Genomic DNA, 12,843 nt, shown 5'->3' with positions numbered 1-12,843 from the left:
TAATTGTGTCACAAAAATAACGACTGATTATTTATTAAGAATTAGCAGAAACTTACTTTTAATGAACCTGAAGGTACAATTTTTGCTTTAGCCATGGTCTGCAAAGCTTCAACGTTAAGGTCCATTTAGCTGATTATGCGAGACAATTTTTATTGGTATTACCGATATTATCTGGAATTACTATAAAACAGTAGATTAATTTGTATTTTATTATAAACTTGCATAAAATACTGAAAACTTTTCTTGAACGTCAAAGAAAAATTGAACTGCTGAATTTTCTTTTGAAATTTTGCTAGGTGACAGACACCATTCTTTTTTTACTTCAAGCGTCTTCTGGGTCTGGGTCATAGAGGTCATAGTAATGAAATGAAGACTATTAGAAAGAAGATCTTTGTATTTCAAATTAATTTAATTTATAGAAAGAAATAAGAACAATGAACTTTTAAACTGGTGCAAGGTTCAGGGAACGAACTTTACCAATATCTTCTCCCTTAAATGCTATCCACTCGAAGAAATTTTTTCAATACCGTTATTAATAACGGTTAAACCTTTATTATTAGAGTGGCAACACCGTAAAATACTTTTTAAAAAGTTTTTGATTTCCGGTTTCAGTTTGACGTTGACACTTGACAGCTTTCAATTCGCCGATTCTCTCTTTTCGTTTTCGGTTGTGTCGGAGATAGGTTGCTGGCAGGCATTTCCTAAAAATGAGTGAAACTCTGAAGCTTCGAGGCACTTTGTGCGGTCACAATGGCTGGGTTACGCAAATTGCTACTAACCCAAAATACCCTGACATGATTTTATCATCTTCCCGAGGTAAATATTGCTATTTTAATCTCCACGCTAACATACGACATGTCTTGAGACGATGTTAAATCTTTGGTAATCCGACTATATTCAATCGATCAGTAACATCTTCTTTTATTAATGTATAGTCTTTTATTGAACAATGCACGTGCTAGGTGTATTTTTATTGAAAATGATGAATCAAACTTTGCCACGCGATACCTGAGCGGCAAGCGGATATGGGGCTGATTTTACCCAGAACAAAAAGCCGGTGTAAATTTTACTTGACAGTGTCTATACATTTGTCGTGTTCTGTTTCAGACAAGACCCTCATCGTGTGGAAGTTGACCCGTGACGAGACCAACTACGGCGTTCCCCAGAAGCGTCTGTACGGACACTCCCACTTCATCTCCGACGTTGTTCTGTCCAGCGACGGAAACTACGCTCTGTCCGGATCCTGGGACAAGACTCTGCGTCTGTGGGATCTCGCAGCTGGAAAGACCACCAGGCGTTTTGAAGATCATACTAAGGTGTGATAGAACTTTTACTCTATTAGGGCTCAAATCTAAACAGTGAAAACTGTGCCTATGCGAGGCAGAAGATTAGTGTGTATGTGCCTATGCGAGGCAGAAGATAAGGGTGGATATCTCCTATGTATTCTAAAGTGTAAGTAATGAATGCTTCACTGTTCACTCGTGCTATTATTCTCCATATATTTGCACAGAACTAACAAGCATTTTTTTTCAACACATGCACCCAACATAACCTTTTTTCACTTTCAATGTTCTAATCTTTATATGTATGATAACAGGATGTCCTCTCAGTGGCTTTCTCTGTGGACAACCGTCAAATTGTCTCCGGATCCCGCGACAAGACCATCAAGCTGTGGAACACCCTCGCTGAGTGCAAGTACACTATCCAGGACGATGGCCACAGTGACTGGGTCTCGTGCGTGCGTTTCTCGCCAAATCATGCCAACCCCATCATTGTCTCTGCTGGATGGGACCGCACAGTCAAGGTAAATATTTTTTTTTGTAAAATAAGAACCAAAAATATTGTCATTATTTTTAACAGTTTGCATTATCTTAACTGATGAATGTTTTTTTCCTCAGGTCTGGCACTTGACCAACTGCAAGCTTAAGATCAACCACCTTGGTCACTCTGGCTACTTGAACACAGTCACAGTCTCTCCTGATGGCTCCCTGTGCGCGTCCGGAGGCAAGGACATGAAGGCTATGCTCTGGGACTTGAACGACGGCAAGCACCTCCATACCCTGGACCACAATGACATCATCACAGCCCTGTGCTTCTCACCTAACAGATACTGGCTGTGTGCTGCATTTGGACCCTCCATCAAGATCTGGGTAAGTTTCACTTAAAACCTACAGTACATAAACTATATTATGTACTTGATTTACATGCTATTATTGTACTAAAATTTGTACTATGTTATAAAAAATCATTTTCGTTGTCAACAGGACCTTGAAAGCAAGGAAATGGTTGAAGAACTCAGGCCAGAAATCATCAACCAGACACAAAACTCCAAGGCTGACCCGCCTCAGTGCCTCTCGCTGGCGTGGTCCACTGACGGTCAGACCCTCTTCGCTGGTTACTCCGACAACATCATCAGAGTCTGGCAGGTTTCAGTCTCTGCCCGATAAGGTGTCGAAGAGATGAAGTTTCATTTATTTTTGTTCTGGATATGACTGCTAACTTGAGGATAAAAATAAATGGAATTGTATAGAAGTTATCTATTTTCATTTTGATCTCCTAATGATTAATTCATCACTTTTCATGATGTTAAGGTTATTGATACAAAGTGTATGTTAATGTACAAGCTATTATTGTAATGTAAATAAAATTTAAGTTCTTGTATTTGGAATTCTCTTATTATGCTTATCTTAGTCTTCCAACATCATTATCATAAAAATATAAATAAATATAAAGCTATACAACAGACCACCACAATCTTAAAATCTAACACAAATACCAAAGTAATGACTACATAATACTGAGATGGAAAATTATTCAATAACAGGATTCACTGGCCACCCAGCATCATTTAGTAGAGAGCTTCCATCAGTTACTTCTGTAGGTCCATCACCAACCTTAGTATAGATTACATACTTTACTGAATCCTTAGCCTCAGGCTGCAATGACAAGTTTTGCAACACTTCTTCACTTGCTGGTGTTGCTTTAGTATCCAAGCCCTTGATAAAACTGTCACTTATTGTTGTGGGGAAAAGATACTGAATCAAACCCAGAACTTTGGAAACTTCTTCCTCTAGAAGATACAAACATGCATTAGGTCCTGCGTCAAAAGTATAAGCAACTCTAGGTTCCCCACAAATCTCATTATATTTGTGAACAAAATCTATTATCTTCAGTGAAGTTGCTGTCATGTAAGCAAAAGGTGGATAAGAATCCAGACAAATTGCATGAAATTGATTACTGTCCTTCATAGTGATTTCAGCAAATTTAGAGAAGTCCTTATTTTTTATTGCTTCACAGATTTCTTCTGTCCTTCGGGGAACACACTTTTCAATGCGATACTGAAGTAGTTCAGAAGTTTCTTTGGATATTTTCATTCCTTTTGTAGAGCTCACTTTTTTTCTGTCATCACCCACAACAAGGATCAAAGCTCTCATCTGTGGCCAGTGGGAACTGCCCACTATCTGAGTAGCAACAGAATCTGAGCCATCAGCTTTCACACCAGCGTGCCAGTGCACGAAGCCTCCATAAACGCTCCGACAAGCACTGCCGGAACCAAGTCTTGCAATAGAACTGACGTCAGATTTAATTTTATAAAGTTTTGCCAGAGCTGTAACTAAACAGGCATATCCAGCGGCAGATGATGCTAATCCTGCGGCAGTTGGAAAGTTATTTTCAGAACAGACATGAATTTTCCACGACAAGAAAACATCATCAACACTGCGCTCGGCAACGGCTCTCAACTTAATTTCTCTTAGGCAGTTTTGCAAACGTGGGCTAGTAAAAGACTCTTTCTTTCCATTTAACCAAATTTCATTATTTGTGAAATCGGGACTCACGCATACGGAAGTTTTTGCACACATCACATTCGTGTCCAAAGTAGCACTAACGGAATCGTTCAACGGGATTATTAATTCTTCATCGCGTTTGCCCCAGTATTTTATGACAGCTATGTTGACCGGTGCCACCACTGTAATAATTCCGCTCATTTTCTGGATTCAATGAATTTAAATAGTTATCACTTGCTTTGTAGCGAAAACAACACTTTGCTCCTCAATCAAAAAAGTGTAGCGAGCGAAGTTTCAAAATTTTTTGCCAAGGAAAACGTCACCACCACTGGAGAGAGAGAGAGAAAATTAATAGGTATGCAACACAGCTCGGAACGTTAATGATATACTAGGTATTGCCTAATAATAGCCTCGTTTCATGTGAATGTGAAATTAATGAGAGTAGCTTAAGGAGAAATAATATTTCTCCTTATTTCTTTCGCGTTACTTTATTTTCGATGAATGTCTATAATCGATCAATGTAATCTTCTAAATATACAGGGTGACTGGAACTGAACCCGCCATAGCTAATACGCGTATAGAGGAGGTAATTTGCTAATTATTTAACCCTACTTTCTATGGCTAAAGTTTTATAGTTTCGGAGATATGCCAATTTTTATACTTTTTTCAGATTTTTCCGAAATTTGACCTATAAACTGCTTAAATTTTTTTTCTCGCATGATTTTAACCGATTTTTTTATTTGATACTAATATCGAATAAACCTGTAGTCAAATACAATAAATTTCAGATCTAGATAATGATTCAATAACTAGTTACGAGCCGTCAAAGTTCAACAAAAGTACAATCCACGATAAAATTTTCAAGTGCGAATTCGATTTCAACAAAAACTTATGGTGATAATGGATTGCCAATGATCTTAAAAATATCTCTACTTTCTCTTCTTTCCAATGATATATCACACGTAGTAATTAGATATAAAAATTGATTAAAAATTCAAAGTTTATGGAAGAAAATGGAGTAATAATGCGAAAATTATCCATGCAAAGTTTCTTCAAACATCTCATATTTTCTGCTATACTCCTTTTCATAACTATTTTTGTGTGTTTTTTGAAAAATGAATTTAAAAACAATAATCAAATTATGATGAAAAGAGTTTAAAAAAATTCAAAGTAAACTTTGTATGGATAATTTTTGTATTATTACTCCATTTTCTTCCATAAACTTTGATTTTTTGACAAATTTCAATATCTAATTACAACGTGTGATATATCATTGGAAAGAAGAGAAGCTAGAGATATTTTTACGATCATTGGCAATCCATTATCACCATTAATTTTTGTTTCAATCGAATTCGAAGTAGAATTTTTTATAGTGGTTTGTACTTTTGTTAGACTTTGGCGGCTCGTAACTAGCTATTCAATCATTATTTGGAACAAAATTTTATTTTATTTGAATAAAGACATATTCGATATTAATATCAAATAAAAAGAACTGCTGAAATCACGCGAGAAAAAAAATTGAAGCAGTTTTTAGGACAAATTTCGGAAAAATCTGAAAAAAGTATAAAAATTGACATATCTCCTAAACTATGAAACTTTAGGTATAGAAAGTAAGGTTCAATAATAAGCAAATGACCTCCTCTATACGCGTATTAGCTATGGCGGGTTCCGTTCCAGTCACCCTGTATAAAAGGAGAAACTGACCGACTGACTGACATATCAACGCACAGCCTAAACGGCTAAACGTAGGCACTTGAAATTTGAAAGAAACGTAGCTTAGGTACCGTAGAGGTGCACTAAGAAAGGAATTCCCGAAATTCCCACGCGATCGGGAATTACCGGGAAAATCCTTTTGTATGAAAAATCTAAACCGCTTAAGTTAGACGCTTGAAATTTGGCATGCAGGTACCTTAGTAAACTTAAAGCTTAATTACAATAGGATATTGCAAAATTTCCACGGGAACGGGAGTTAGCGGGAAAAACATTTGTATGAAAAAATCTAAGCCGCGTAAGATAAATGAAGGGGGTAAAACGGGATCCACGCGTACCTACGAAGTCGCGGGCGGCCGCTAGTTGCTAAATAATCTCTAAGGAAATATTACCCACTATTCCCGAAAGCAGCACTAAGTCTCGTTCGCATTAGTCGAGTATTTAACTCGCCTTTGATAACTAAACTACTCGCTAGTCGCTACTGGCCAAAAAATTGTTGACACTTTGGTAGTAGTAGTTTACAAGTAATTTGTGGTATGAATTCGAAATAGATCGCCCGCTGTGAACTCGTTTAGCCCGTGAGCGAATAGGCTAGGGAGGTGTGTGTGGACTGTGTGGGTATTTAAATTAAATGAAATATTTTAATTAACAAATATTAAGTGGTTATTTAATTTTTAGCGTAAAGAGTTGCATCTCAAACTAATTATAACTTGAAAAAATCGAACTGCCTCGACCATTCGTAACGTAAACGCTGGCCGTAACAGCGTATTACACTTGAAAATTTCGACGGGTTCATCCAGTGTCATAAGTAGCTCAGTTGGAAGAGCAGTCGCCCGGTAAGCGAAAGGTCGTGGGTTCAATTCCCGCCTTAGGCAGTTCGATTTTTTCAAGTTATTTATAATTTTCAAAATATTTTTTTATATTCAAAAGAAGAAGCTCTTGGATGGACTGCGGCTCAAGATGAAAATTGATTAATGGCTAAAGCTGGAACTCCAGCGAGTGTTTTGCCCTACACAATCAACAAAAACATGTTAACATTCAAAATTTTTTGTAGGCAATTTTGTTGAAAATTGACATAGGTAATATTATTTTTGTTGATTGCGTAAGGCAAGGCAAAACACGCGCTGGAGATCCGGCTTTACGGTGAACTTATCCCGGATTCATTTTAAATAATGATCACTGACTTGTGTGACCGTGTCAGTGTTAATGAAAAACAAAAAATATCACATGATATTATTGTCAGCACTACGTGACTAAGAACAAAAATGTAAAAATTGCGTTTAGTTATTTTTGTTCATATACATGTAATACGTATAACGTGTGTTTGATATTAATAATTTTCTTTTGATCTATTGAGTAAAATTTATTGTGCGTAAATTTACTATTTGCTGTTATTGTGTATGAAGTGATTACATTTTTATCAGTATTTCATTAACGTTAAAATTTCTAGGAAACCAAACGTAAATTTTCTCAAGCGGCAGCTTTTTGAAATTGCATATAACGCGGCCAGATTAAGAAGTATCGATTCCGATTGTTCTGTCTTATCTGTGAATAGAAATTACGTTTTATTGTTTTAGTAATAAATGCGAGAGTCGAATCTCATATATAACCGGATGACCTATTTTTTATTCTGCCGAACTACACTACACATTTCAGTTTATCGCTGCCATTTTCGTTTTGTGGCACGGTACAGTGGTGGTCTGTGTATGAATTCGATAAAATAACTGGCTACTACTGCTAAATTTGGTTGCTGTGGTTAATCTGACTGTGTTAGATTGCATTTGTGATTCGAATGGGATAATATACACTGTGTTTATTACGTCACCTAATCTGTTGACTTCTTGGGCGGAGAGGGTGAGTACTTATTTGGCTAATAATTCAAGAAATAAATACACTAAATTCTCATTCAGGTATACGTTTCCAATAGGTATTGATGTATGAAATATAATTAATTACCTCGATGCATATCAACGGCTACTACACTAGCTAACTGAACCAATAAAATGGGCGTTGTGAAGCGAAGGTTTTACCTATCATTCGCAACAGTCACCGACTCACCGTGCCCAACGTTATCCACGTTAATCAGGAACTAGAATTTGTCATCACGATCACTAGAACTTTGCTTGTTGAATTTTACTAGCTTAGGTAATTGAAGCCGAAAAATTATGAATAAAAATGAGAACATTGAGATACTTATCACAATGATCTTTTCGTGTGAACTTTGGGTGATAGTTCATTATCTGCATGAGGCCTCAAATTCGCATTCCAAATCTGGTATTCTTATACTGCACCTAAGTACTGAAGAATAGAGTATCATGTTGTGAAGCATGGTTTCACATCATAATTTTCTTGTTTTGGTATAAAAATTAACAGAGGTACTATCATTTAGGTTGTTACTCAACTGTAAACAACATTAAAATTATATATCTCTAGACTTACAGTAACAATTTGGACAAGAACTACCCATAATGATAAGTATCTAAAAATATATTTAATTATTCAATCCATAGCAATCATCTCCAGATTGTAACTTATTAAATTCTTATTAGACTTAAAATAACTGATTTATATCTGTTTTTCTGACAAGTTAGAAAGTTTAAAAATGTGTGAGACACCAGCCAGAAAGATCTATTTTCATTATGACGTGAAAATATTACAAGGTAAGAGATTGAAATCTTGATACATTTATATTATTTTAACTTTGTTGAAATTATAGCATCAAATCTGTTAATACTTGTTAGATTTACTGTATCCTTGCTTTGTAAGATTCGCACAACTGTTTTGTTAAAATGTTGATGCCATTGGCTAAACATTATTGATAGTTGTATTGTTGGAAAGTAAGAGAAATGTCTACAACAAAATTATCCAGCATATAATTTAACTATTAGAAGGATTTAAATAAATAATTTTCTCACTTGCCTTACCATGTGGCTTCTGTTTAAATAAATATTTCTTAACTAATTTCTATCTTCATGGCAACATGCTATTTTCATGCTTATCAAATAATTCAGTGGAAAATAAAATGCGAGACAATTCACCAAACCAGTAACATAATATTTCCTTATTTTTTTATTAAACTGTTTTTTTTGTACATGATGCAGAAAATACCCTTAGTCCAAATTGGTGTAGGTATCGGCAATAACATCTAATTATTAATATCTAATGCATTGTATGAAAAATTTTAATCCCCAGCGTTGCTTATCTGTCGTCTTGTTTGTTTTCTAGATAGGCTTATCTAAAACTTAAAAGTATTTATTATGGCATTTAGCAAAAAGATGTGTAAGGTATGTGGGCTGACATATTATTGACTAGGAATTTTTATGCCATAGCAAAGTAGTCACTGAGAGTGATCATTGTTTCATTTTCTATATTTATTAATCTATATAATATAAAAGAAAGTCGTGTTAGTTACTTCGCTTATAACTCAAGAACGGCTGAACCGATTTAGCTGAAAATTGTCAGGGAGGTAGTTTAGAGCCAGGAGAAGGACATAGGATACTTTTTATCCCGTTATTTATTGCCATTAAGGCGGAACAAAGTTCGCCGGGTCAGCTAGTTATTTATAATACAACAGGGCTAAATGTGTATTACATGATAATGTGGTTAAGTTTGCTCACAGAAACAAAAACTTCTGTTAAATTGGCTGGCATGAAAATCTGAGTAATATTTACAACATGCGCGAGACGCGCTCGCGATATCCACCGGGAATCATCATCCGCGGACGGAAACGCCAGAATGTGGCAATGTAATAAGCGCCCCTTTATTTGTAACTAGACTCTCGGATTAGAAAATTTAGTTGGAACCCATAGTTGAAATCCTTAGACCTACAAAACTAATGTTTTGTATTTAGTACAAAAAAGCATACACAATCATTCACAGAAGATCGTTTCATCCACGAAGACGCGCCCCACCAATTTTGTTCGAACGAAGCGCGGGGTGCGGTTAGTTTGATTCGAGCAATCCGAACGTCATTATTGTAGTGTGCGTGTGCACTCATGGATGATTTAGCGTGTACCGATAACACTCAAAAGTCAAACATTAGCGGAAAAATGGTAGGGTGCGTCTTTGTGGATGAAACAATCTATAGCTTTCACATTTTTAGATTGTAGGCAGGTAAAAAAGATAGTTGGTATACACTTTAGAAATTTATTTTTATACATATTATTTCCAAGGGCAAGCATTTTCTATCATCTCATATGCTTTACTAATTACTGGGGTAATATCCTCAACTGGTCTGTTGGCTGCTGAAAACCATATGGTCCCATTAGATCCTCGCTTGAATGCTTCTACAAGTCCTTTTATTGCTGATTCAGGTCTAGAAAAATAAAATAAAAAATGGGTTAATGTAACAATCGAAATACATAAACAAACACCCATATTCACAAACATTACTATGAGATCTCACAGTGCGCGTGGACGCACAGGGTGACAAACGAACCCATCACCAAACTCGATTCAAAGCTGTGCGTTCGATTTTCTTCTTCACTTAAGCAAGTATTGTTTGTCAATATGGGTGAAGCACTATGCAAGAGTGCAAGAATCGTTACCTTTGAATGGTTTCAGGGTCAATCGAGCTGTTCATCTCCTCTCCACGCTTTTCATTGTATGACAGCTTGTCCATATTGTGAAGTAATGGTGTGTCAGTACCTCCATAGCACATAATTATTATCCTTACACCGGTTTGGTCATGGAAGGGGTCCATCTATGGAACATTCAAAATATTAGTCAGAGTATTATAAAGACAGTCATGTGCTTTTAACAAACATAATCCTCCTTCTGGCACAGTCGAATAAAAAAATACAAGTTACAATACAAGTACACTACTTGAAATTTCTGAAAAGTTTTTACCGCAATACTGTAGCTGAAGTGTAAGATACCAGCTTTACATCCAGAGTATATGGGTAGAAATGGGTATCTGGTAAAACCTAGTGCAGAAGACACATTTATAATGGTGCCTCCTTTGCCTCCTTCCTCTTTACTCATGTGTTTCAGAGCCTTCAATGTGAGGGAAACCATTCCTTGCTGAAAATCAAGATAAATAATTATATCTTCTTATCAAAATATAACTATTGCATCATAGTGATTTAGGTAGATGTTATCTAAAAACGATTTGTGTAGATAATGATATTATTTCAATTAAAAACATTTGAAGGCGAAACTCACATAGTTCACATCACTCGCTTTCCTCCATATGTTCGGAGAATCATTCATGACCCCAGCATTGTTGATGACTACATCCACAGTTCCAAACTTGTCGACCACTACGTTAAACGCCTCTGTCAAAGATTCTTCATTGCTGACATCACATTTCAAAAATATCACTTTGCCAGGATATGCCTTGTTTAATTTGTCCGTAAATAGTTTCCCAGTTTGCTCAGATATATCCAAAATGGCCACACTCTGTTGAAGAAAAGAAAAACTTTGTATTTGGTGTGAATATAAAGTATACCGGGGCCGCCAGGGACGGAATCACTCATTATGTAAAGGGTTGGTGCTTTTGGATGTCCTGTTTGCTAACTTTCATACAGGGCCTATGTGTAAGTGCTGGTAAGTGGTACTTGCCTTGGCGCCATCTTGAAGGAACAATTCCACGTAACCGGCGCCTAGCCCTGAAGCACCACCGGTGATTAAAAAGGTCTTCCCCTCGACTACACCGAACTCAGTCATGTTGGAATTTTCACAGCTATTACATAAAATATCTGCCGTCTTCAAATTTATATACTTTTTATCTATCTAATCTATTTATTTATCATTATGACATGCATATAAGCCACGATAGCCGAGCGAGCGGTGAAGGGGTCGGACTGGCCGACTCGAGATCAGAGGAACGCGGGTTCGAATCCCACCGCCACTCGACTATTGTGGTGAGCCCACTCGTTACACAAGCATATTATTCAGCTTACCTCGAGGGGCTAACGCTACTGTTCGTTTCGTAATTTGTGCAATACAAATTAATTATGTAATAATCAATAATCTTTGACGTTCATAAGTGCCAGTTGTGGTCTATTTAATAAACATTTTTGATTTTGATCTTTATTTAAAAAAAATATCAAAGCCTCAAGAACTACATAATAAGATTTGGCAGTCTTCATTATTTAATATTTTTCAGTCATGTGGGGCTAGGGATTGCAAATATTCGATAGATTTCTATTTCGAATATTCGAATATTATTCGAATATTCGAATAATTTCAAAAAAAAATAAAAAGTACTTAAATTATCAATGTTTTTATTGCTGGTTTTATTGCTTTAGAAACTATATTTTAACTATTTAACAATATAGTTTTTAAAGCAGTTATAAAATTCTCATCATCATCATAATTTCAGCCATAGAACGTCCACTGCTGAACATAGGCCTCTCCCAATGACTTCCACAATGACTGCTTGGCAGCGGCCTGTATCAAGCGCCTTCCCGCTACCTATATGAGGTATTCGGTCCACCTTTGTGGGTGGACGTCTCACGCTGCGCTTTTTGGTACGTGGCCTCCACTCCAAAACCTTGCTGCCCCATCGGCCATCATTTCAGCGTACTATGTGATCTGCCCATTGCCATTTCAACTTGCTAATCCGTCGGGCTATGTCAGCGACTTTAGTTCGTTTACGGATCTCCTCATTTCTGATTCTGTCTCGTAAAGAAACCCTGAGCATAGCCCTCCCCATAGCACGCTGTGCAATTTTGAATTTATTTATAAGACCTATTGTAAGAGGCCACGTTTCCGAGCCGTGTACCATCCTACCATCACTGGTAGAGGTAACACACACTGATTGAAGAATTTCGTCTTTAGGCACTGAGGTATTTTGGACGAAAAGATGTTGTATAGTTTCCCGAACGCTGCCCAGCCGAGTTGGATTCGACGATGTACCCTTTTCTCGAAATTTAATCTACCTAGCCGAATCGTTTGTCAGAGGAAGACCTCGAGAATCGAGCTCTAACCGAAACATGGACGTTGGACCTAAGCTTCGTTTTGTCCACGTACATCCGAAGGCCTGCCTGTTGAGAGACTCGATTAAGGTCTTCGAGCATTGTGCCGAGGTCTTCAAGCGATTCTGCCATGATCACAATATCGTCAGCAAACCGAAGCTGAGTGATGTATTCGCTATTGAAAGGTAATTATGCCTAATCCTTTCCATTCAAGGAGCTTGAAAGCGTCTTCCAATGCAGCGGTCAACGGTTTCGGAGATATAACATCTCTCTGCCTCACGCCTCGCTGCAGAGGAATCGCTCTCGTGCTCTGCTCCTGTACTCGGCTCGACATGGTAGCGTTTTTGTACAGGCATTTCAGCATCTCGATATACCGATAGTCAATACGGCACCGCTGAAGAGACTGCAGCACTGCATAAGTATCGATC

General features: G+C 37.0%; 4 protein-coding genes and 1 non-coding gene across 5 annotated transcripts in view; 3 read left to right on the top strand and 2 right to left on the bottom strand.

The window, feature by feature from the left end:
• The first annotated feature begins 621 nt into the window (after positions 1 to 621).
• Positions 622 to 2,532, top strand: Rack1 (Receptor of activated protein kinase C 1). The gene is made up of 5 exons (XM_028305652.1): positions 622 to 816; positions 1,108 to 1,316; positions 1,598 to 1,804; positions 1,899 to 2,150; positions 2,265 to 2,532. The coding sequence occupies exons 1-5, from the start codon at positions 708 to 710 to the stop codon at positions 2,445 to 2,447; spliced, it is 960 nt and encodes a 319-aa protein (XP_028161453.1). The 5' UTR covers positions 622 to 707; the 3' UTR covers positions 2,448 to 2,532.
• A 25-nt stretch (positions 2,533 to 2,557) lies between these two features.
• On the bottom strand, positions 2,558 to 4,114 carry Mvd (mevalonate diphosphate decarboxylase). The gene has a single exon (XM_028305651.1). The coding sequence runs from the start codon at positions 3,984 to 3,986 to the stop codon at positions 2,811 to 2,813; it is 1,176 nt and encodes a 391-aa protein (XP_028161452.1). The 5' UTR covers positions 3,987 to 4,114; the 3' UTR covers positions 2,558 to 2,810.
• A 2,183-nt stretch (positions 4,115 to 6,297) lies between these two features.
• Positions 6,298 to 6,370, top strand: TRNAT-GGU (transfer RNA threonine (anticodon GGU)). Its single transcript has one exon. It is a non-coding gene; the product is annotated as a tRNA-Thr (tRNA).
• Positions 6,371 to 7,036: 666 nt separating this feature from the next.
• SCAR (wiskott-Aldrich syndrome protein family member 3 SCAR) overlaps positions 7,037 to 12,843 on the top strand; it is a 37,342-nt gene continuing 31,535 nt past the window's right edge. The window contains exon 1 of the mRNA XM_028305642.1: positions 7,037 to 7,349. The gene's annotated coding sequence lies outside the window, so the exon portion shown is untranslated. The remainder of the gene's footprint in view (positions 7,350 to 12,843) is intronic.
• On the bottom strand, positions 9,622 to 11,184 carry LOC114353584 (15-hydroxyprostaglandin dehydrogenase [NAD(+)]-like). The gene is made up of 5 exons (XM_028305641.1): positions 11,058 to 11,184; positions 10,659 to 10,895; positions 10,344 to 10,517; positions 10,043 to 10,197; positions 9,622 to 9,810 (listed from the first exon to the last, which is right to left on the bottom strand). The coding sequence occupies exons 1-5, from the start codon at positions 11,160 to 11,162 to the stop codon at positions 9,657 to 9,659; spliced, it is 825 nt and encodes a 274-aa protein (XP_028161442.1). The 5' UTR covers positions 11,163 to 11,184; the 3' UTR covers positions 9,622 to 9,656.

This window comes from Ostrinia furnacalis, unplaced genomic scaffold (genome assembly GCF_004193835.3).
Source record: "Ostrinia furnacalis isolate ACB-3 unplaced genomic scaffold, ASM419383v2 OfSCF1744, whole genome shotgun sequence".
Classification (NCBI taxonomy): domain Eukaryota; kingdom Metazoa; phylum Arthropoda; class Insecta; order Lepidoptera; family Crambidae; genus Ostrinia; species Ostrinia furnacalis.
This window is presented reverse-complemented; position numbering and strand designations above follow the sequence as displayed.

Bases quoted from the DNA above. Each gene is read 5' to 3' on its own strand.
- Rack1 (XM_028305652.1), top strand. From the start codon at position 708: ATGAGTGAAACTCTGAAGCTTCGAGGCACTTTGTGCGGTCACAATGGC. The intron at 817-1,107 runs GTAAATATTGCT...GTTCTGTTTCAG, and splicing joins GATTTTATCATCTTCCCGAG to ACAAGACCCTCATCGTGTGG. The intron at 2,151-2,264 runs GTAAGTTTCACT...CGTTGTCAACAG, and splicing joins GACCCTCCATCAAGATCTGG to GACCTTGAAAGCAAGGAAAT.
- Mvd (XM_028305651.1), bottom strand. From the start codon at position 3,986: ATGAGCGGAATTATTACAGTGGTGGCACCGGTCAACATAGCTGTCATA.
- LOC114353584 (XM_028305641.1), bottom strand. From the start codon at position 11,162: ATGACTGAGTTCGGTGTAGTCGAGGGGAAGACCTTTTTAATCACCGGT. The intron at 10,896-11,057 runs GCAAGTACCACT...TTTCTTCAACAG, and splicing joins TCCTTCAAGATGGCGCCAAG to AGTGTGGCCATTTTGGATAT. The intron at 10,518-10,658 runs GTGAGTTTCGCC...CTTGATTTTCAG, and splicing joins AAGCGAGTGATGTGAACTAT to CAAGGAATGGTTTCCCTCAC.